The 26,206-nt window shown below is 25.2% G+C and overlaps 2 protein-coding genes across 3 annotated transcripts in view; both read right to left on the reverse strand.

Annotated features, from left to right (window-relative positions):
* LOC101237139 (C-1-tetrahydrofolate synthase, cytoplasmic) overlaps positions 1–12,286 on the reverse strand; it is a 48,235-nt gene extending 35,949 nt beyond the window's left edge. The window contains exons 1-5 of one of the 2 annotated variants that reach the window (XM_065800222.1): positions 12,137–12,286; positions 11,913–11,991; positions 11,713–11,807; positions 9,045–9,181; positions 7,744–7,790 (exon numbers count right to left, since the gene is read on the reverse strand). In XM_065800222.1, coding sequence (XP_065656294.1) covers positions 7,744–7,790; positions 9,045–9,181; positions 11,713–11,807; positions 11,913–11,991; positions 12,137–12,186 — 408 coding nt within the window. In that variant the 5' untranslated portion in view covers positions 12,187–12,286. Of the gene's footprint in view, positions 1–7,743; positions 7,791–9,041; positions 9,182–11,712; positions 11,808–11,912; positions 11,992–12,136 lie in introns of both variants that reach the window. The other variant, XM_065800221.1, reaches the window with a different exon arrangement.
* A 2,405-nt stretch (positions 12,287–14,691) lies between these two features.
* LOC101234626 (tyrosine-protein phosphatase non-receptor type 21) overlaps positions 14,692–26,206 on the reverse strand; it is a 76,003-nt gene continuing 64,488 nt past the window's right edge. Inside the window, exons 19-24 of the mRNA XM_065800220.1 lie at positions 25,862–25,981; positions 19,030–19,095; positions 18,026–18,109; positions 17,652–17,730; positions 15,271–15,422; positions 14,692–15,180 (exon numbers count right to left, since the gene is read on the reverse strand). Of these exons, the coding sequence (XP_065656292.1) occupies positions 15,052–15,180; positions 15,271–15,422; positions 17,652–17,730; positions 18,026–18,109; positions 19,030–19,095; positions 25,862–25,981 (630 nt within the window). The 3' untranslated portion in view covers positions 14,692–15,051. The remainder of the gene's footprint in view (positions 15,181–15,270; positions 15,423–17,651; positions 17,731–18,025; positions 18,110–19,029; positions 19,096–25,861; positions 25,982–26,206) is intronic.

Here is a 26,206-nt window from a genome sequence, read left to right on the forward strand (position 1 = left end):
CAGATCAGTGGAGGCGTGTGGTCTTTAGTGATGAAATGAACGTAGACAACAGAAAAGGTCGCGTAATGTAGCATAGAATCATGCATCTTGAAACGAACAAAACAAGGTAGTGGTTCAATAGGTATTTGGGCCTGTATGAGTGCCTGTGGAGTTGGCGTTTTTCATTTATTCGATGGTAGACTCAACAAAGAAAGGTACATCAAAATTTTGGAAAACTCACTTATTCCTAGCATTGAATTACGGCAGTTGCAAGATGGATTTATTTTCCAGCAAGATAATGCGCCGTGTCATAAAGCGCATGTTGTTAGCGATTGGTTCAATTCTAATAAAATTCAAGTGCTTCCATGGCCTGCCAATAGTCCAGACTTGAATCCAATAGAGAATTTATGGTCGTGGCTTGATCACAAGCAAAAAGAAAGAAGATTTCAAATCTTCCAAATTGTAAAGAACAACTTTACAATTTGGAAGATTTGAAATCTTCTATCTCTCATCATTTGAAAAATGTGCCTGATGAAGTAATCAAAACTTTAATGAATTCAATGCCAGAACGAGTACAAAAGTGCTTGAAAACAAATAGAGGAACAACACGTTTCTAAACTATTTTTTTATTGCTTTTTGAAATATTTTTGAAACTGGTCTTAAAATTTTGTCCAATTTTTTTTTCCATTTATATTTTTACTAGTCAGTTTTTTAATTTTTTAACATTATTTTGTAAAAAAATTATAAATTCTTTTATAATAAATATAAAATACAATAAAAATTCTTTCTAAAAATGTTTTTCTTTTTTTGATACCTTTTTCCAAAATAAAATTATACTAAGGTTAAAAATGGTCTTTAATTTTTGGCCACCGCTGTATAAATATATATATATATATATATATATATATATATATATATATATATATATATATATATATATATATATATATATATATATATATTATATATATATATATATATATATATATATATATATATATATATATATATATATATATATATATATATATATATATTATATATATATATATTTATATATATATATATACCTTGCAGACAAAAAAAATGAGACTAACTTTTTTAAGTTTTATTTTCAAAATTATAAATGAACAATCAAATTGTTCAATGGAAAATAAAGTATAAAGCTTAATTTTTAAAATAATATATTGATCAATATCCAGATATGTGTCCTTGGACTTCCATGCATTTTTGAACACAACAGTTCATACTATCAATTAATGACTTCAAATAATCCAAGGAAAGTCCGTTCCAAACTTTTTAAATTGCAACCTCTAAATCATCTAAATTTTTTGGTTTTTTCTTTTCTACTGGTTTTTTCATTAACCTACACATTTTCAATGGGGTTTAGATCTGGTGAATTAGCGGGCCAAGAAGAAACTTTCCATTTATGTTCTGTAAACCACTCAGAAACAGATTTTGAAGTGTGGCACATCGCCCCTTCCTGTTGAAATGTAAAACTCCTTGGGAAAAGATTTTTTAGAGTTGGCTCAGCTTCAGAAAGTTTCTTTGTATTTTTCACTATTCACAGTGTCTTTGATTATAAGCAATGATGTTTTACCTTTGGAACTAATTGCCCCCCAAACCATGAGATTCTGTTTGAACTTTGGTTTTCCAATTCTCGGTCGTTTCTTTGCCCATCAACCTTCTCGAGTTCGAAATAACTCGAAACAATTCTTGTCACTTAATACTTATTGGTTCTATCTTGTTCTTAGGTGTTCTTCACACCATTTTACCCTATTTTCTTGTTGAACAGGATTCAATAGGGGTTGATTTTCGGGAACAAAACTGAAGTACCAACTTTGGTTAAGATAACAAGTAATGGTTCTGGGAGCAACCTTGGGACTGCCTTTTTTGATTAATTCAATTTGAATATCTCGGGCGGATCATGTGTCATCTTTATGAGCTAATTGAATCAATCATTGATGGTCCTTTAAATTAAGTTTTCTTGGTCTACCACTTCCTTTCTTTCTCTCCAAGCTCATTCTTTCCCTTATTTTCTTTAAATATCTTGCAACTATTGCCTTAGGTATTCCAGTTAATTTCATCAAAGACCTTAGGTCTTTATGACCCCCTTTAAAAAGATAGTCAAAGGTCAACGCTGATGACTTCATTTTTGAAATAAATATTTTTAGGTAAATCAGAAATAATAATGAACACATAGATTTTTTGATGAATATATATGCACCTGATAAATCAAATAATGGGTTTCATGAAATAGAAAAAAATTGTAAAAATACAAACAAAAGTTTTGCATACGTGGTCTTATTTTTTTTGTCTAGAAGATATTTATATATATATATATATATATATATATATATATATATATATATACATTACAAATTCTCTCAATACATATAATAATTTATAACTAGAAATTTTCACTGGATTAAGGTTACCAGCATCATCAGCCCGTAAAATTAAACAAAAAATTTTTAACCTTAAAAACAGTTTAAAATTAACTGACGTCAACAATTGAATGGCTTCTTTCTTGTTTATATAAAAATGTAAAAAATGGAGTCCAAAATTTAGTTTTTACAAACTGCCCATAATCTAGATTAATTCCTCCATTTGAAGGAGAACATCTGTTTTTCAGGAGAACCTCTGTTTTTCAAAAGCTTCGCACACTTATTGATCAGACTTTTTTTTTGCAACTTTAACTGTTTTTACATTCTCCCACTTTAATTCTTGCAAGCAAAACTTATTATGGGTATCTATTGCAGATTGACAATCTTTACCCTCGTTTAAACTTTTTAGATGATGTTGACTTATTTAATTGAATGAAAAAACACTCTTTGAGCATTTGCATTCACTTAAATAAGTTTTGAGTTGACTATTATGTGGCAATTTAGTTTTGTTTTTTGATGTTAATAATGTTCTTAAATTAGGATTCGATTTGAAGACTACTCTATACCCAGCTTTCCGAAATATTTTCCTTAATTTTGAGGATACTGATGGTATCCACGGTAACAATAGCAGGGAGGTTAAGAGAATCTTATTGAATTTTGTTGATTTTTATGGACCATTTCTTTCAAATTAAGTTAGCAATATGTGTAAGTTGACATACATTGTACCCATTTTTGTTAAATATATAAAAGGAAATTAATCTTAAAAATATAAATTACTACATATAGAATAAGCCCTGTGAACCTAACCTTTAAATATTACATTTAGAATCTTGGGGTCATGATTTTAGTGAGGTTTAATTTTAATATTTGTAATGGCTTCCTTTCTGTAAACTTTAAACTCACATTTACCTTTAACATTTAGCATTATTTAATATAATTAAATCGAGGAACCTTAGTGTTCTATTTTCATTTTTAACTTTGTTAGTATATTGTATTGCAGGGTGTTGTTTGTTCAAAATAATTAGGAATTGTTCTGCTTTTTTAGTGTTCGAAAATCTAGCATAGCTATTGTCAACACATCTTAGGATTTTATGTCAAAAAGAGGATTCACTGCCATTGCAATTTTGAAAGTGTTTTATTCTTGATGTTGCAAAAAGATGGGTAATTATAAGATATTCAAGAAAATTATTTATATTTATATATATATATATATATATATATATATATATATATATATATATATATATATATATATATATATATATATATATATATATATATATATATATATATATATATATATATATATATATATATATATATATATATATATATATAATATATATATATATATATATATATATATATATATATATATATATATATATATATATATATATATATATATATATATATATATATATATATATATATATATATATATATATATATATATATATATATATATATATATATATATATATATATATATATATATATATATATATATATATATATATATATATATATATATATATATATATATATATATATATATATATAATATATATATATATATATATATATATATATATATATATATATTATATATATATATATATATATATATATATATATATATATATATATATATATATATATATATATATATATATATATATATATATATATATATATATATATATATATATATATATATAATATTATATATATATATATATATATATATATATATATATATATATATATATATATATATATATATATATATATATATATATATATATATATATATATATATATATATATATATATATATATATATATATATATATATATATATATATATATATATATATATATATATATATATATATATATATATATATATATATATATATATATAGTATGGTGCAAAACTGAACCAGAGTTTTTAAAAAAATACAAAACTATGGTTTATTTTGTTTTCGATATATTAGCGCTGTCGGGATTATTACAGTAGTAAAGTGCTAATTTTTACGACTTTTTACGCCTCCTCCTTTTACCCCAATGCACAAGTATTTTTATCTAGTGACAAACATCTTTTGACTCAGTTTTGCACCATACTTGGTGAAGACAATATCTTTATTATTTTTCTCAAATTAATTTAATAATTTTGTGTGCAAACCAATTGACTATATTTATATCTAAAATAATTTTCTATTTTCAAAAATTTTATTGTTTAAATTTATTGTTTTTGATAGCTTTTTTTAATATAATGGGAATTTCAAAGATAAAGAGTGATTTAATAAAAAAGATGATTAAAGAAGGAAATACAACTTGTAAAACTGCTTCTAAATTAAAAGTTAGTCAAAGTACTGTGCAACGAATTAGAAAAAAATGTGGACATATTCTAAAAAAAAATGTTGGCGGTCGACCAAAGAAGTTGAGTGCGGTAGACTAGAGAAGCAAAATCGACATCTCATGCAGCTAAACTTTTGCAACGTGATATAAGAAAAAATGTGAGCAGGTGGACAGTGCAGCGAGATCTCAAAAAAAGTAAATTTCGAGCAATTGAAAAGAAAAATAAACCATTACTTAGTAAAAAAAATATCAAAGCAAGATTAAACTTTGTAAAAAAAAATGAAAATTTTACCGAAGATGATTGGAAGAAAGTTATTTGGTCAGATGAAACTAAAATTAATCGGTATACCACTGATGGCCGCCAATGGAGCTGGAAAAGAGAAGGTGAACCATTAACCCAAAAAGATTTTATCCAGACAGTAAAACATGGGGGAGGCAATATTAAACTATGGGGGTGTATGACGGCTTATGGATTGGGACCAATTCGAAGAATAGTTGGAAACATGAATAAGGAAATGTATCTTGATATTTTACAGCACGAATTATTGGAAACTGTTGAAAAAATGCCTTACCCAATAAATGAGGTCATCTTTCAACAGGACAATGACCCAAAGCACACTGCTAAAATGGTTAAGAATTGGTTAGCTTCGCAGAAATTTCAAGTGCTAGAATGGCCAGCACAAAGTCCTGATTTGAACCCAATAGAAAATTTGTGGTCACAATTAAAAAAAGCGCTCGTTAATAACTATTCTGACTCTCCATCATCCATTAATGTGTTATATGAACGAGTTCAAGAACAGTGGGAAAATATTTCATTAAACCTTTGCGAAAATCTTGTAAAGAGCACAAATAGAAGATTAGCAGCAGTTAAAAAAGCGAAAGGATTATGGACAAAATATTAAAAATTGACAAAAATTGACAGTTTTTTTCGCGTGGTGCAAAATTGATTCACTATGTTTTTTATTTATTATTTTGTAAGTAAATATTTTTCTTCAATAAATACTAATAAAAATTGTTTTTTTAATAATAATTCCTACCAGCAATATTAATTCTCAAAATGCTAAATTCTTTATAAGAAAATAAAAATATTATACATTCTGGTTCAGTTTTGCACCATACTGTGTATATATATATATATATATATATATATATATATATATATATATATATATATATATATATATATATATATATATGTATATATATATACACACACTACCATTCATAGTTATTCGAATGACATTGACTTCTTAAAAAAACGCTATTTTTTATTTAACTATTTTTAATGATTATTTTTGCACATTAGATAATTTAAATTTTAATAATTTAGATTTGCACATTAGATAATTTAAAAGTATTTTGATTAAAATGCTTTGATAAAAATCATAAGAAAAATAAAAATGTTAAAGTGGGCAAAACTACATAAAAAAAGGACCATCAATGACTGTAAACCAAGGTGTTGAAGTTTTAAATCTTTGGTTTCAAGATAAGATTGTTTGTCTGGAAAAAAAATCGTTGAATGTATGATAAAATAGTGTTTATTATTGACTGTGAAACATGATGGATGTAGTGTTAAGATGTGGGGCTGTTTTGGTTGGAATGCCACAGGGACTTTGTAAAAATAGAGTGAGTAATGACAAAACTAGTTTACTTGTACACATAAAAAATCATGCTACACCTTCGGAAAGATGGGTTAATGGGAAGCCATTTAATTTTTCAGAAGAAAATGACTTGATGCTTAAATCTAAAACATATTTTTCATAAAATTATTAAAGTTATTTGACTGAGTTCGATAACAATCAAATATTAAATAAAATGATTTAGCCTCCTCAATCAAAGGATCTTTTTCCTGTTGTATTTTTATGGGATTAATTAAAAGTAATGTCAAAAGCTAAAGTCTAATGATGCATAAGATAAGGAAAAAACTTATTAGTTAGTGGCATAAAATTGACTTCGACAAACTGGATAAATTGTTACATAGAATGCCAAGAATATGTATGGCGGTTATTGTCGCTAAGGGTGATTTAAAGGCAAGTAAATTATAAACTAATCTAATGGGACTTATATATATTAATTTTTTTGTAAACCTTATAAATATAAAGATAACATATAATTCAGGTAGACTTTGCTTTCAGTTTCTCTCCCAATAGTAAAACTTTGATATTTTATATCGAAAAATATGACCATTTGAATAATTATGGATGGTAGAGTATTATATATATATATACATATATATATACATATATATATACATATATACATATATATATATATATATATATACATATATATATATATATATATATATATATATATATATATATATATATATATATATATATATATATATATATATATATTTTCATATAGGATTTTATACAAAAACTAAAACTACCTAGCTTACACTTAATTAAATTACTATGGTTACTTTGTTAAATTAATTTCTTTAGCATTTGTAAAATAATTAAGAGTCATTTTCTGAAAAAACCAGGATATGCTCAAAAGTGATATCCTTCAATCAGGCTTAATTATTTATATTGTAATGCTGGTCGGTCAAACTTTTGACCTTTTAACACATGGAAAGTTATTATTAGGATTTTGCGGTTTTCAAACTAAATTTAAAGGCAATGACTCAACTGTATCCTAAGTTTCTTTTTTTATTAAAGAATTATAGGTAGAACTTCCAAAAAAATTAACAAAAAACTAAGGAAAACCCTTCCTTGTAATTAACAAAATGAACATGATGATTTCAAACAGACTAATATGTTTAAAAAGACTTAACTGAGTAATATTGCATAGTTGAAATAATGTTAAGTAAAATAATGTTAAATATGAACTTTTTTTTTTAGTTTATACAATTGAAGATATTTAAACATAAAAAACTTAGCGTGAAGGATATCAACTTTTAAGCAAAAAAGAATATGTCTTGAAGGATATCACTATTGAGCCAGCAGTAGCTTTGCCTGGTTTTTTCAGAAAATGACTTTTAAGGAGCAAAAAAATAATGAATTACTTCTTCCATTGGTATAACTTGGGAATAGCCACCTCCAGCAGCACCTCCTAATTAAAAAAAATTTTAATTATGAAAATGTAAAATTTTAATTATGAAAATGTAAAATTTTAATTATGAAAATGTAAAATTTTAATTATTGCTTTTTTTCAAAAGTATGCCAACCTGGTACTCAAAAGAACCTGGTACTCAAAAGAACCTGGTACTCAAAAGAAGCAAAATTTTATAAAAGTTTCAAAGTTGGTAATCATATTTGAAAAAAAACAAGTTTAAATAATATTTCCATAAAAAAACTTTAATAACTTTACGTTAAAAAAGTTTTAATGCAATAAAATCTAAAATAAAAGTCTGCAAAAAGTTTAATGTATGTTCAAATGTATACCTGTATTTTTATATTTTGCTTTTGCTTTTTTTTTAAATGGCAAAATGTATGAAAATATTTTAACTTAAAACACAACTAATTTATTGACATAGTAACTAATTAAATTATTTTATCTGAGTATAAGAGAAAGAATACAAGAGAAAGCTTTTAAATATTAATGATAATAAGTTTAGCTGATACATTATTGATCAGAGATCATTCTTGATCATTGTTGAGTTGAGATCATTCTTAATCATTGTTGAGCAGAGATCCTTCTCGATCATTGTTGATCAGAGATCATTTTTGATAATTATTAATCAGAAATCATTCTTGATCATTGTTGATCAGAGATCATACTTGATACATTGTTAATCAGAGATCATTTTTGATCATTGTTGATCAGAGATCATTCTTGATCATACCAAGTAGGTGGAAAGTACCATACCATGTAGGTGGAAAATGCCATACCAATTCAAACTAAGTATCATATCAATTTAAAGCAAATCAGTAGAAATCACTAAAACAACTTATCACTTAAAATACTATAAACCAGGTATGATGTAGAACCCCAGACTAATTTATCTGATACTGATTTTTAGAAATTCTATTAAAAATTTATAAACAAGCTGTCTTCTGAATTTCTAAGACATCTAAAAAATAACATTCTGATAATCTCCATTTCAATCAAAATCAAAAAACAGATCAACAGAACTACCACTGTGTGTCGTAGGTTTTGTTTAACTGTTATTTCAACTAATTGCTTTTATTGGTAATGCTTTATAATTCTAATTTATTGTATTGATTTATATATTCTTATGTTATACACTAATTTGTTATATACTTGATTTATTATATGAATTGTTATATACTTTAAAATTAACTTAAACACTTTCATGCCCACTAAAAAAAAAGTTATTTCACAAAAGAGAACAGTCTATACCACCTTTTATTCCAAAAGTTGGTCCTTGAGAAGGTTGACGAACACAGGCAAATGCTTGTTTTTCTAGCGTAGATCCCAAGGCTTGAGCTAATCCAATTGTTGTTGTACTTTTACCTTCTCCTAATGGAGTAGGAGTAATTCTTAAAAAAAATTAATAATTCATATGTAACATTAAGTTTGTGCATTTTAAAAATTATCAAAAAGACAATCATTTTTTTAAAGTAATTGTTTATAAAATTAATAAAACATTTTTAAACATCGATTTCACAGTGGAGTGTATATATATCAACTGAGGGTTTAGGTTTGGGCGGGTATAGTTTTAGTCCTATGTTGTTAATCTAAACAAGCTGTTATCATTTTTAGATGCTGATAATGAGCTTATTTTGAATATAAGTAAGTTTTTTGAATATAAGTATTACTTTTTTTTGAATTTATTATTAAATTGATATTTTTGATTTCAAAGTATCCTAGCACAAGTGAAGAAAACCTTTCAAAGTAGCACAAGTGAAGAAAACCTAAACTAAATCTTACACAAAACTTAAAAAGATTTAAAAGATTTCTTTTGTTTTGGAACTTGTTCCAGTACACATCATTATCCAGTACACATTTATCACATATCAATATGCAATAAATTTGTTAAGGAAACATTTGTTAAGAAAAACCATTTTCTATTAAATAAAGTTAACAATTTTCAAAAAATTTAAGGAAGTTACAACGAATAATAATTTTCAAACTGTGATGATCTAAGTTGACTGAACTAAAAACGCCAAGTGATTCTATCAATTAGTTTTGACAATAACGTAATTTTAACATGAACCGTACAAACAGCACGCTGAGTTAGAAATATTTGCTATAGTCTCTAATTCAACTAATCATACAAAATCTGCAGTTGTACCATTCATTGGCAAAATCCTTAACTTTATTCCAACTGAATTCCTAGTCACTGAACTAGTCTGCAGTTATACAATTCATCAGACATAAGTCCTAAAGTCAACACATTCACGCATTTTAAAGTTAACACAACACGCAGACCATAAACTCAGATTATAAACTCTAAAGTAATAAACTTAGGGTAAATAATTTTAAACCAAGATGATCATTTAGGTTTTTTTATAGGTTTTACCCAACAATTGAATGATGTAGCAAATGTATGAATAATATTATACATAACATACACTTTCATCAAAACATCATCTTATTTCAGCATTTCTTTATTTAAATTGAAAAATGTTGAAAAAAACCCTAAAGAAACTTAAGCTTTATTTTTTTACTTATATCTGAATTTATTTCATTAGTGTATTTTATTTAATTGTCATTTAAACATTTATAACTAATAGTGTAGGATTTTTTAAACATTAATTTCTTCATTCACGAAACCACTTAAAAATATCATTTGACTAATTAAATATTACCAATCAAAAATGTTTTGTTAAACAATAAAATTGAAAAGAAAATTATTTATATCATGTTGGCACGAGTTTTACTTTTATTCTTTAAAAAAAAAAATTGTTTAAACTAATAACTTTAACACAAAAACACTTGATTTCACAAAACTCTGCACACTTTTATTTTTGAAATTAAATTTTTTCTGATACAACGGAATATTGGAGTCAACATAAACTAGCAACTTTTAAAGACTTCCTGATTACATGTTTGATATTAATTAAATTTGTTTTCTCTCCATAATTTCTCAAATAGTTTTCGATCAAAACTTGTTTGAACAGCAGAACACTATACCATCATGCATTGCATACCATCATGCATTCCAATGTTGAACCTATATATAATTATAACCAATAAAACCTATAGCAAATAAAATGTTAACTTGTGTGCTAATTTTTTATGTTTTGTACAAATTTAAAAAGAATTGCGACTCTACATTGTACTTATAGCATTGTGGTATCATTGTGGAATCATTGGTTCATCTTCCACGGTGATCCAGGATCAAGTCCTTCACAAAGAAAAAGTTATTTAACTATTTTTTATTGAAAGTTATTATTATTATGGTATACTGAAAAGTTACATTGATTTTTATTATTTACATCGACTGATATAGGGATAGGCGCAGTGGAGCGCACATACATAAATTAAGGGTTTTTGTTTAGCATGCATTTTTTAATTAAAAGAAAAAAAATCAACCAATCAGAAATCCTTACCATAACTTTAAGAAAAAAATTAAAGCGACAGTACCGTTGCACAAGCAACAGCGAATTTTTTAATTTTTGAAAAACTGATGGTCGATTCAAAATAACTGACTTTAGATTTAATGAAAATATAAAGTCATTACAAACCTAAGTAGTAATAATGCTAAAAATTACTAATTTAAAACTATGAATGGAATAAACTATTGTATCTCCAGAAAAAACCACTTAGAGGTTAGCCATTAAAAAGTTAATGACTTTACTTACTAAAGTTTATTTATACAAATTATATTATTTAAGCTTTATTTATTATAAATATGAAAACGATTTTGTTGCTGCAAATAGAACAAGTTTTTAAAATAAAAGAAAAATTTATGTAAAAATATTTGATAAACTTGTATGAAAAAATTAATGTTTTATAGCCCTTGCTTTTTAATTACGTTATCATATCAATATTAAGATACGCTTTTATAAAATAAATTATTATTTCATATCATTTAAAACTTGAAATGCAAACCATTAAAAAATACCCTGTAACAACAACATATTTTCCATCCTTCGAATCTTTCAAGCGATTTAACACTGCAAGTGATATTTTGGCTTTTGATTTTCCATAAAGCTCCACCTTTAATATAAGCATAATTATGTCTATTTTAAATAATCTATTTTTAAACTATGAGTTTTGAGATTAATAATATAATAATAAATGTTAAATAAGATATTAAGTTACCTCTTCTGGCAGTAAACTGATTTCTTCAGCAAGAGTGGAAATATTTTTTGGAGTTTGGGAACGAGATATTGCAATATCACTAAACAAATCACTGATTTTTTTAAAAATATTTATAAGATGTAATATATTATTAATTCAAGTATATTAAAAAATTTGGTAAATTTACTAATGAAAGCCATTGAAAACCATAATTTATAAACATTTTTAAAAATTAGAGTAGTAACCTGGGAACAGGTCTTTGTATCTTGAGTGGTAACTTGGTGATATTCCACATTCTGTTAAATGATTTAACTAAGTTCTGCAGAATATGTAAAAAGATTAAAGCAAAAGATTAATTTAATTTTTGCTCAAAAAAATTTCACAATACATCTATCTAATTTCACAATACATCTATCTAATTTCACAATACATCTATCTAATTTCACAATACATCTATCTAATTTCACAATACATCTATCTAATTTCACAATACATCTATCTAACTTCACAATACATCTATCTAATTTCACAATACATCTATCTAATTAACTTTTTGATATTTTTTTTCTTACTTTTTAGGGAAATCAAGTTTTACAAGTTATTTTTAAACAAAACTTATAAATATAACTGTGTATATATCCACATAGATATTTAGCAGGGGATATAGGAAGCAAATGGTGTTTTTTATTTTATTTTATTAAAAATTATTTTTTTTAAAACTTGTTTTTAAATGGATCCCAAACCTCTGATATATTTGGTGTTCATATTAATCTTATTTGAAATAATATTTCAATATATTTTAATAATATATACAATCAGGAATCATATAATTGTTGAATATAAACTGTTGACATACATCTGTTAAATTTTTTTCTTGTTTTTTTGTTTAATGATATTGAAAATTAGTATAATTTTTCTACTTGAACTTTATTTAAAATTTATTACATAATTTGTTACTTCATAATTTTTAACAAGAAATTTTCAAATTGTTTTGATTAAGATTTTTAAACCAAATTTAAAATTAAAAAAAAATTTCACAATAAATTTAGTACCTAATTGACTTTTTGATTTTTTTTTCTTACTTTTTTTCTTCTTATTTTTTAGGGTACTCAAGTTTTATACGTTATTTTTAACAAAATTTATAAAATACAATTGTGGAAAGATAAACCTGATTTCAAATACACCAAAACACAAATATGGGTTTAATAAAGCTCTTTTTAAAAAGGCATATTTATTTTTAGGTCAAATTACCAAAAACAAAACACTTATGTATAATAATCAAAATTATTATACATTATTAACTAATGTAATATTCAAACTTACATTTAAAAAAAATATTAACTGATCAAAAAAAAATTTCTACAAATTTTATGAGAACATCAACAAAGGCAAGTAGCTTTTAGGAAATTACTTCTTGACTAAAGGTTGCTCCAGATTAACTTTTAATAGACATACTCAATTCCAAGAATATAGGAAACCTTGGACTTGGACTCATCATCAGGTGATGTAAAACATTAAAACAAAGTAAAATAAGTACTTGTTTGACTACTTGTTTCACTAAAAGGTGCATGGTTGGCAAAACCCCAGGTTTTTTTTTAAAAAAACCATCCCAATGGGTTTCTTTGGGTAATTTTGGGTTTATTGGGTAAATTTGAATTTTCTTGGGTTTTATTTTTTATTTGTTAATGATATTGAAAATTAGTATAATTTAAATTTATTTATTTCTAACTTTATTTAAAATATATTTTATTGTTGTTATTTAATAATTTATAACAAATTATTTTAAAAAAGATTTTTAAACATAATTTAAAAGTGTAATAGAAAAAAATAATTTCACCTTAAACCAATATGTATTGATTTTTTTAAATTTAAAAGTGATATTTTTTATAATTAAAAATCTCAATAAGTAATGGGAAAAAGAGGACTGGAGAATGAAAGGAAGTAACTGAAGTTTCAATTGAACTTCAAATTTGAACTTAAAATTCAAATGACCAAAATTGTTTCTCTGCAGAGTGGCCTTGTTTATAAAGGTTCGTGTTTCAGATTTAAAGAGTTGAGTGAGGATTGTAACATTAACAAGGTAACCTCATCAACTGTAATTCAGCATGTAACCTCAATAAGGTAGCCTCCTTGACTGTAGTGGCAATCTCAATCTGTAAAAATATTTGAATAAAAATTGTGATCTGTTTTCAAATAATGATTCAAATATTAGTAAACCTGCTCTGTTAGCTGTTATTGTTGGTTATAATTGTTATTAATAGTAGTTAATAATTAGTTTAGTTAATAATATTATAGTTATAATGTTAAAGTTGGTTGTAATAGCTCATAAAATTATAAAATACCTTTAAAAAAAAGCCAATAAAACCCAGATTGCTCGGGTTTTATTGGGTTTTTTAGGCAGGTTTTATTGGGTTTTTTTGGGAGGGTTTTTTAATGCCAACCCTGAAAAGGGTTTGTAGTACACAAATTATCTTCAATGATTTAATCAAATTATGCAGTAAACTTTTTTTTTTGTAGAATTTTATTGAAAATACATTTAAAAAATATAAATATATGGTTATGGTTACATAGAAAAAAACAAAATTGTAAAATAGTGGTAAGTTGAACATTGTAAGATACTTGCACTTATTTAAGTAAAATATAAGTATTTCATTTATTACAACATAACAATACTTATTTTTTGATAATAAAAAAAAGCAAAAATCCTCTTATTTAAGCTTATAATACCATGTATAGTTGAACAAGTTATGTAAATTTCAACTAATGGTATCATGCACATTTCAACAAATCACAACATGCATCTTTCAACAATTGACATCATGTTTTGACACATGACATCATATATATTTTAATTTATGACATCATGCACATTTTAACAAATGAGATATATATAATAAATCATATATATAAATCAAAATATATATTTGTATAAAGACTATATTTTATATAAAATCACAAAAAAATAAAATTTATTAAATAATGTACAGTTCAATAAAAAACTACTTTACAAAGTAAAATTTTGAAGTTTGTAAATATAAACTTTAAAATGATTTTGTTACCCAATAACTTAAAAAAAATTGTAACAATTAAAAAAAATCTGTTGCAAAAAAAGATAACTTATATATTAGAATATATTAAAAGAATAAAGACAGAAATTAATCTAAATTAGTCTATTTTGTCTCAGATAGTCGATGAGAACTGTGTAGACAAATTTGTATTGTTGAACAGAACCAACAAGATGCATACGCTGCATACGAAGCTCAGCAAGTGTGATTGGTATATCAAGAGTCTAAATACAAGTCATATAATTCAGAAAAAAAAAATTTTCAAAATTGACTTTAACTAACGATATATAAAATAACAGGTATAAAAAAGTAACCTCATTTCTTTCAATTATTCCAAACAAAGTAGACACAAGTATGAAAACACCTGTCCGACTAGAACCATCTTCACAATGAACAAGCAATGGCTGCAAGCTTGAAGTTGAATTACTTAACAATTTTTGTATTGAATGAATCTCATTGATAAATTCTAAAAAAAAATATATTCACATAGAAAACTAAAATTTTTAAACAGGAGTTTACAAGATGGTTACAGATATCATTTACTTAACACAAACCACAAAAAAAATGTAGAACATATGCAAGGATATAAATTATAAGATAATTTTGTACTTAATTTTAAAAGAACCTCTTAAGTTATCTTCCCAAGATCAAGAGCAGGCTGTATTTGACCCAGATGTAAATCTTTTTTAAATACATGCATCAATTTTAAAATTGGATGTAATTTTTCACTTTAAAAAAAAATTTGCTAGTTGGAAAAACAGGGAAGAGTTAAAAACTCTTTTAGAAACTTGGACAAAAAAATTGTTAATGTTGTTGCTGGACTTTTGGAAAACTGTTTGCGTATATTGTATTCATATTTTCTTGCATTACTCATCGATTGTTAACATAAATTTATTAATTGTAACTTCACAGTTTATAGTTTTATACAAGCCAGGTGGACAAAAGTCAGTTTAAAAAATCGACTAATGGATAATATTTTCACAATTACAGTCTCACATTGGTAATAACTTGCAGTGTAAAAAAACATTCCAGAGCAATTAGTAATAAACAATTAGAAAGATGTTATAGTGTTATTTCATTTTTGAAAAAATTCAGTTACAAACTTACAACTACAGTTTGTAATACAAATTTTTTGCTGATTTTTTAACAGTCTATATCTTCAGTCCTAAGGCGTACAACAGTGTAAAAATTTTCACCACATCAATCCACATTTTCAAGAGGAAACATAATCAAGAAGAAAGAAGTTCTCATTTACTGGATTTTATTTTACAAAGATTTTGTGTTACTGATTTACCTGGTGTAATAAGAGATTCAGAGAGGTCTTTGCAATTAAAATTTTTATGCATTACATCAAAATTTGCAACAAAATGGTCTGCAACACATATGATGTTGAAAAAATTATGAAACTCTTAATGATAGTTAGAAAAGTTTGCAAAATTTCTCAACAAAAATGTTACATATGTGGTGCAATTCACAAAAAGATGAAAGGTGAACTAAAAGAATTTGTTGTTAAAAAAGAGCATTATGGTTTTGGTCTGTCTACTTTGCATGTGCGGATTCATTTTTTTTTTTAGTGCATGCTACACATGCTATCATTTATATATCAAAAAATGACAAGTTAGAAGTGATGTCTAAATCTAGTGTCTAAAAACATTCAGAAGCAAACAAAAAGTGATGTCCAAATCTAGTGTCTAAAAACATTCAGAAGAAACAAAAATTTAAAAAACCATATTGGCCTTAATGTAGGCAAACAAAAACTTGGCTTTGGGGAAAAAAATGACAGGAACCCAGCTCCCAAGTGTTTTATAAAGTCAGAGTTTAGTGGTGAGATTATGGGTTTAGACATCATTCTCATTAAAATTTCAGTTTTTTATTAAGAACATTTTCCTATGGCCATAATACTAATTATTATTAATTTGAAAAACTTTGTTCTGAAACCAAAACTCCTTTTCCTAATCTATACCATAGTACTATATGCCTGTAACTGTGCACAAAGTACTTGTACATAGCACAGATGTTATAAAAACATGACTTCTTGTAATCAGACAGCTATCGTAAGAGTCTCAGAAACCCCACAATAAAGATTTTTGTTGATTCCGCAAGCATTATACAAGAAAAATTATATTTCTATGAAATCTAAAAAAAAAATTATTTTTACAATTATAGATTTGTTTAATATGCTTTTGGTAACAACAGATCATTAACTCATACAGAGAATTGTCAAGTAAAAAAACCAGTAAATTTTGTGTGGTGATGAAAATTATTTAAGGTCAGATTCTTCAGATAGTGAAAATAACAATGACTCATATGATGATTTTGTTAAGAAAATTTTTATTTTAGTTTTATATTATCAGCTGAATTATAGTTTGCATATTTTTTTCTTTTTATTTTTAGAAAAATTTTATTACATAATTTTTGTGTTATTTTCTAATTAACTTTTTTCATTACTAAAACTTAAAAATACTTAAAACTATAAAAAATACTTACACACAAAAACTTAAAAATAATCAAAAAATGTGTAACTAATCAATAAAACACCAAAATACTATTAATTACATTCTTAGGAATCAAATTGGAAAACAAAATATTTTTGTCCACCTAGCTTGTATTGGTGATACACTGCCCTCCAATTTGGATTGACAATTGATAATCAAGAAAAAAAAATTTATCTGTATGATTTGGTATATTGACTTACCAATGATAGGTTTACTACTTTTTGGTACATCATAATCCACTGGCCACTGGTTGTATTGAAAATGAAATAATGTTTGTGTCTGAAACATAATGAAAAATGAGTATTTAAAATAATTTATAATAATTTACAACAATTTTACTTTAATGAAAATAATCTAAAATAATTTAAAACTAAAACTTTTTGACACAAAATTAAAACATTCAACACAGATACACAAATATGTAATTTTGAAAATAATTAATTTCTAAAACTTTCAAATTTTAAAAAACTTATAGTCTTTATACAACAATAATTTAAAAGTTTAAAAATTAAAAATAATTTCAACTGTTTTTAAAAATAATGTTTATCATTTTTCATTTCATATTTCATAATACCTTGTCAATAAAATCATGCTGTAGAACCAACCTTCGAACGATATAATTTTCGTAAGTTTTCACAAAATTCTGTTTAACTTTGACCTTGAATATAAAATTCAATAAAACTGCATAATCTTGTTTTTTAGGTCATCAATAAAAACGAATATAGAAAAAATATTCACTATTTAAAAGGAAATAGAAAAGATTATTATTAAAAATGAGTGTAGAAACTTGATAGTAAAAACTAGTATGGAAAAGATTACAAATTAGTAAAGATAATTATATAAACAGATATCATGAGCAAAGAACAGTATAAAAAAAAATCATAGTAATCTCTAATCAAATTCTTTTAAAATAAAAAAACCAGATAATTTGTTGATAAATTATCAAAAATGGCTTTATGGCATTTTTAAAAAGTATTTATGTTAGTATTAGTAATTGCTGTAATTGGTGTAGGCCAGTGTGGTATTAACACACTATGACATATTTGCTTGATTGCTGCTCATTCAGCAATCAAGACCTGCTTTAAAACTGATTAACTGATTGTGTGTTAACCAACTCGCTTGGCAAGCTATTCCATAAATTGGCTATCAATGAAGCAATTTCTTTGACATATTTAAAGCAGTAATCTCTTGTTTGAGTTGCTTGAAAACTAATTTGATTCTTTCCAAATCATCAAAACCGTTAAAGAATTAGAAATGGTAACTTGTGTCTCCTCTTTTTCTTCTTTTTGTCAAGGTAGTCAAGTCAAGAGCTTTTAAACGATTTTCATAGTTGATTTTCTTGAGTGATGGTATTAACCAAGTTGCACAATATTGAACTCTTTCAATTAAATCAATTTCACCCTTTTGAATAGGTGACCAAACTGGTACTGCAAGATAAAGATACTTAGATACTTATAGCTACCTAGATACTTCATTAATGATGCAGTCATAATATTATAAAAAATTATATAATTGTTTAATAACTAAATAACTAAACAACTGTCATATTTCAATCAAACCATTTTTCAAATATATTACCTGATTATACGCAACAACATCGTTATTAGTTGGCCAATAAGGAAAACAGATCTCTTCACCTCTTTCCTAAATTGCATATAAATATAAATATAAACATGTGAGATATATATATATAATATATATATATTCATTATATATATATATATTCATTATATATATATATATATATGTGTGTGTGCGTGTATATATATATATATATATATATATATATATATATATATATATATATATATATATATATATATATATATATATATATATATATGCAAAATCCAAAGAATTTCAAGTTGGCACTAGAGTGCCGTACTTTGCCAACAGAGAAATTTTGCTTTTAATTTTTGCATTCTGTTACACAAGGTTTAATGATTAATTGGTTATAAAAGCAAAGTTTTAAATAATAATTATTTTAAAAATGTAGCAATTAAACTATAATTTAAGTAAACAGCAAGTTTATGAATTGACTAAATAATATGTTACAATATCCAACATTATCATATAGCCACTTTATATAAGTGTCCGGTGTTGTTTGGACTTTAACTTGGTCGGAGGATTTGACAGCACTTTTTTATAATTGATAGTATCAAGACTTTTTTTCTTAGCTTCACTCAATCTAAAGACAGTTGCCGCATGCATATGAGAACATAAAACATGGTCTGAAAAACAGTTCTTTTTTACAACTGATGTTCCACTTTCTGTTGCTAATTTAGCACAGTCTTTATTTTTATTGTGACACTTTTCAAAAACTCTGAAGAGTGTCAGCAAATTTTAAACCAAATTAAAATAATTTATCTTAAATCATTTGTTTGAAAGCGGCAGGATTTAAACCCCCATTTTTTAATAACTGTTAGTCATATTACAACTTATTGAAAATCTTTTTTTTGCATCATAACTTATTTTTCTTTGCTCTAATAAAAAATATTAACTTGTTTTCAATTTTAAAAAAGTTTCTTAATTAATGTGGCTTAAAAATAATTTGCTTCTATTCCACAACTGTTTATCATAACGTAACTATACTAAGACTAAACTTTCGTATTAAGCTTTCTAATCTTAAATATTAAAATAACTGTAAACATAAACGGTTATATCTAATAAATAAATGAATATTAGATTTTTAAACTTAACAACATAATTAGAGGGTATCAACTTATGTTTATTTAAAAATTTAAAACCCTTGTTTTGTTAAAAATGGGTTTTAGGTATATTTTTGCAAATGTTTTTTTTTTCTAAATTTTTTCATTTAATAAAATTATTAATTATAAAACATGCATTTTTTCTGCTTTTTTTGAGTCCAAGGTTGATACAGTTTAGAAAAAAAAATCAAAAATACTAGGGTCTTCCGAGAATTTAGAATCCAAAGAGGAACTTCAAGAACTCATTAAATTCACGAAATATTTTTTTTACTTTTTTCTAATAATTAATAGACGTTGATTTGCATCTCAGGAATATTTATTTTCAAACTTTTTTTTTTTTTTTGCTATGAAAACCACTCCACTAGTATGCAGATTTAAAAATTGTAATACTTATATTGAGAAAAATTAACTTTACTTGAACAAAACATATTTTGAACTTATTTAGTTATGAAATAACTTTTTAAAATTGTGAGACACACTAGAGATGAGTCACTAAGTGATGGTCTTCATTTTGAGCAAAAATTAGGCGACAATGAAAACACTCTCTCGCTTTGTATTGAGGTTGGTTGCATGCTAGTTAAGGCATCAAGCAGCTTTTTTAAATTATTTGTAATATTTCTCATATTCTCATAGATTTGAAATTCTTTTCAAGGTCTTTGTTAGAATCTTTATTTACAACACACTTTTTAGGTTTATATGCTTTATTTATAGCATTTGCCAATCTGTCTTTAATATTTGTAACTATTAAGCAATTATTCTTTTTAGAGGATTCACTTTCAATTCCAATATCAACATCTTCACTTAATAATCTATTAAATAAGTCATTTGCATAATGAAAAAATGGAGCTTTTTAAGATGGAGGTAGCTCAGGAGTAGCAGTTGAATGTAAATCGCGCATTTGGAGTTATTTAATCAAAGTCACAAGATCTTGATTTCTTTGCTCTTTAACGCAAAGAGACAGAGCTAGCAACATCTCCTCTGAAATTGCATCATTCCTCTGAAATTGCATCATCAGCTATTTTGATTGGTTGAAGAGCCTTAAAAACATGTTTTTTAAACATAAACATTGTTAAATAGCTCTAGGGAGTTCAACTCATTTATGTTTTTTTCACTGTGTCCATCACTTTTAAAAATCTTTTAACCATTGTCACAATGCTATTCCATCTGGTCCGGCAATCTAGCAGTGAATTGAGTTCAATTCCATGGTCTACTTTTACATAGTCTTGAAAAATGGAATTTCTTTTAGGCAAATTTTTAAAAAACTTAACTATTTTTCTAATCATTTGTAAAGCCGCATTTATATCCTTTTGATTATCTTTTTTTAGATTTGCTAGAGTTATCACTGGAAAATCTAGACTCATTTTCTCAAGAATCAATATAAACATTAAAAATTTCATTTCTTTTATAAACAATGTCCATTACAGCCAAGTGTATGCCATGGTTATAACGTAATTGGTGTATAAAACCAGATAATCTACCAAATTTGATCATTACTGCAGCAGCATCAGTGGTTGATGCAACAACACCTGAAGAGATAATTGCAAACTCTGATTTAATTGAAACTTTTTTTTAACAAGGCCAATTGTTACTTCAGCTGTTAAGCTTCCATGAATTTTAACAAGTTAGAGATTAATAAATAACTTATTGAAGTAAATGTTGATATTCAAATATCTTCAATTGTGTAGACTTGTCTATTCATCAAACATTAGACTAAATTTTTCTACTTTTTTCTTCACGTAATTTTAACTTAACAATAAGTTTATTTTTTGCCATAGCACATTATTCATGACTTAGTTTCATAAAATTGCTTTTACCTTTTGGAGGATGATATTATTTTTCACTAATTGCTTAATCATTTGACAAATGAACTCACTTTAGCATATTGCATGAATTGAAAATCTATCAACGGTTGCAAGTCTGGCAAGTATCTCTGCTAAGAACTGTTTCTTAGAAAAAAATGATGCTACAGACTTATTAGCTTTTGCAGGTATTGTCTCACAGTTACTTGAACCAGCAATTTGATCGTCATTTAAGTTTCTTTACTTGATATTAATGCTATGAACATGTTGCAAATGTCTTATTAATCCGCTTACTTAACTTGTCAATAAGTGGAGAACTGAATGTTATTCGAAATTTCTTGAATAATAAATTTAATTACAAATTTTAAAGAGTAACTAGCGTTTTGAATTTGAAATTTATGTGTTTGTCTTTTTTTGAATCTTGTTTTACAAGCCACTGGGGAGAATTTAGTGTTTTGTATTAGAAATAATGACTTTTATGTTTGCTTTAAATAACATTTAATTAAAAAAATTATGATTTGATTTTTACATTCTATATTATATATTATATATATATTTCTATATTATAGGCGACTTCAGTCAGATTATACATATTAGACATTAAATGTGGACATTAAATATTTTTATAAATAATTTTTTTTTTTTTAAATAAATAATTATCATAATGTAATAAAATAAATACACCAGTAATTCTTTGATTTTAATTTCAGCAATTTTTGTCAGCACTTTAGGATCACTTTAAAGGGATCCCAAAGTTTGGGATCCCTTTAAAGTGATCCTAAAGTCCTAAGACAAGTTGTGTTCATATTAAAGAAAATGATAAAAACAGATGTTAAGGCAGAATTTTTTTAAGTAAAGCAAAATAATAAAGGTATACCGACAAAAACAAACTTTGTTGTTTTACTTGAAGCTTGTTATCTCCATGTTAGGCAGTTCCTAAAAGTCTTTAAAATATACGCCACAATCTACAGACTTTACAAATTATTCAAGCGAGTTTAATTTTTTTTCTTTTTTTCTTTTTTTGTTAATTCAACTCCTCAAGGCCGAGAAGGCCACTACAGATGAGGAGGCTACTTATTTGTGGTATAACCCTCTCTCAACTCTATAACTCCAAAACACGAACTTTGATGAACAAGGCCGCTGCGCGCAGAAATGAGTTGAGTGCGGTACTACCAGGGACGTGGTGGGGATCGAACTCAGAACTTCTCGCTTATGAAGCAAGTGCTCCATAAGCAAGAGGTTTTAGAACTTTTTGTTTTTTTGAATCAATATTATTAGTTTTTGTTTCATTTGTTTTTTAAAATAAGCGTTTATTATCAATCATATGACTTTCCTATAAATTTAATAGGAAGTTAAACAAAAGAATGTTTTTCTATAAAGCGCAAGAATCAAATAAAATTAAGAGTTTTTTGTTAAAATATAATAAATATTCTCTTAAATATAATAAATATTCAAAAAAGACATTGATCACCTTATTATATATTCTGAATCTTTTTGCTTTTAATGTATTTATAACTATTTTTCTAGTTTATCAAAACTGATTATCACTATGACAATAATGTTCTACTATCGAAATAGGGTTGTCAGACATCTGCATTTATGGAGGAGAATAGCCAAACCTGTTTAAAAAAAGCATCAAATCTGTTAAAAAAAAATCAAAATGACATTTTACAAATTCTTAAATTTTTATTTAGTAAAGAATTTTGGTAAATGACATCATTTATTAGAGATATTTGCCGAATTCTTAAACATTTATAGATTTTACACTTAACAAATTTACAGACAGCTTTTTATCAATTAAAGCAATAATTAATGTTTTACAGCAATAATTCAAGATAGACGGCGAATAAAATTGTCAATGTGTTGCAGCGCGCGTTAAAAAACATATTATATTTAATTTTTCCCAATTTATGTTGTATTTGGCAAACATTTTACATTAAAACCTGTCTCTTGTAAAATTACAAATCAAAAAACTACCAAAAATTACAATAAAAAGTTTTTCATTAAACGATTTCAATTTTAAAATTGACTGGATAATGCAACACTTTTTTGAAATCTTGACCAATAATTGTTCAATTTTAAAAATAAAATAAGCAATACATGTTTTACAGAATAACATTGACAACTTATTAAAATTTGAGTAGTAAATCTCTTTAAAAGCATAACAAACTATATATCAATAGAAAGCTAAGGGATCGTCCATAAATTATGTAATGCAAACTTTCACAATAAACAAAACAAAAAAGTTAAAAAGTTTTAAAAGTTAAAAAGTTTCAAAGTTTTCCCTTGCAGAGTCTTAATTTAAATAAAAAATCAAAATAGCTTATTGTGTAAAAGAGCTTATTATTTCCCACTTCTATTTTTTAAATATATTTTGCATTGCGTTATTTATGGACAATCCCTTAACAAATGAACTTTTTAATTAAATAAGTTTTTAACATGCATTATTGAACAATAAGAAATGCAAAGTGCATAAAACCATCGTTTTTATAAATAGTAACTAAAACATTAAGTCCAAAACAAAACTCATTTAATGTATAAAAAGAATGTTTTTCTTCAAAAGACCTTTTGTAATTACTTAGTCAAATACTTATACACTTATACAAGTTAAATTTTACAGTATTAACCCTGCTTTATTTTAGAACCAAATTTAAAGATTTTTTTAACAAGGATTACTCAAGACTTTTTTCTTTGTCAAGTGATAACTTTTTATAATAACACAATATGGCTCTTGTTCTTGATTATATAGAGAATTAATTAAACCTTAAGAACAAACAAATTATGTGTCTAGAGTGAAAATTTATTTACAAAACAAAATTTATTTACAAAACTGTATTAAAATTTATTTACAAAACTGTGAAGCATACTCAAAAGCTGCTGCCAGCGGCTTGCGTTCAAAATTTGAAAAAATAAAAAGCCGCTTGCGTTCAAAATTTGAAAAAATAAAAACCAGCAGCTTGCAGTAGTGTAAAATAATAAAAAAATTATTTTTTTAACAGAATCTTAAAAAGGATTTAATCAATTAATAACAATAATAACTTAATAATCATTTAATAACAATAAATATAACACAAAAATAATTTATAGCAATAGACGAGATTAAAATAATTTATTCATATTTTTAATGCAAACTTTGCGAAATTTAAAAAATAAAATAACTCCAAAATAAAAAAAACAATTCTAGAGTAATTTATGTTGAGAATAAAATACTTTTATATAATAATAAGCAACTAAACAAATTCTTTAGTAATCTATAATAATAAAAAAAAATTATATAATTTGATAATAAAAAAAAAGGATTTATAGATTTTTTATCGAACTTCTACAATGTCATTTACTAAAACTCTTTGGAATTAAACGCGCTTGAATAAATTATAAAGTCTATAGATTGCGGCATATATTTTTAAGACTTTGAGAAACTGGCTAACATGGTATACCTTTATTATTTTGTTTTACTTAAAAAAATTCTGCTTAAACATTTTTTTTTTTATCATTCTCTTTAAAATAAACACAACTTGTCTCGGCACTTTGGGATCCCTTTAAATGCACCTTAACTGTTTTAATAGTCAAATTAAGTTATTTTTAGCCATCTCTCTCATATATTATATATTTTGAATGTTTGTCTCTTTCTTATATCATATGTTTTGAGTGTTTGTCTCTTATATTTAATTTTTTTAAATGCTTGTCTCTCTCTTATATTATGTCTTGAATGTTTGTCTTTTTCTTATATTATATGGTTTAAATGTTTGTCTCTCTCTTATATTATATACTTTTAATTACCTACAAGTTATGCATCACAAACTTTATGGAAAAAAGTTAATACCATATTCAAGTTTGTTCTCATACTTAAGTTGCATATTCAAGTTGTTTCATACTTTGAAAAAATAAATAAATTAAAATAACCTTTAACTTTGACATCATGACAATAACATTAATTTTTTCATTCCATATCATACTCCAAAAATCATTGGTTGTCTGTTGCAATGGTGACTGCGCAGCAATAAATGATTGCCTTCTATTGATCTAAAAAAATATAAAAAGTTCTAAAAGTTTTGTTCAAATTATCATACTAACAATATTATACTATTGTAAAATAATTGTAGAAAAGTTTTTGCCAAAAACCAACTTTTTCAATTGTAAAAACTCAATATGCAGACCTCCTGCAACAGATTTACACCACTACAATTACTAGACATCCTGCAACAGACTACCATTACTCTTTGCTACTACATTTTTTTTACAAAAATA

Source organism: Hydra vulgaris, chromosome 06, assembly GCF_038396675.1.
Source record: "Hydra vulgaris chromosome 06, alternate assembly HydraT2T_AEP".
NCBI lineage: Eukaryota > Metazoa > Cnidaria > Hydrozoa > Anthoathecata > Hydridae > Hydra > Hydra vulgaris.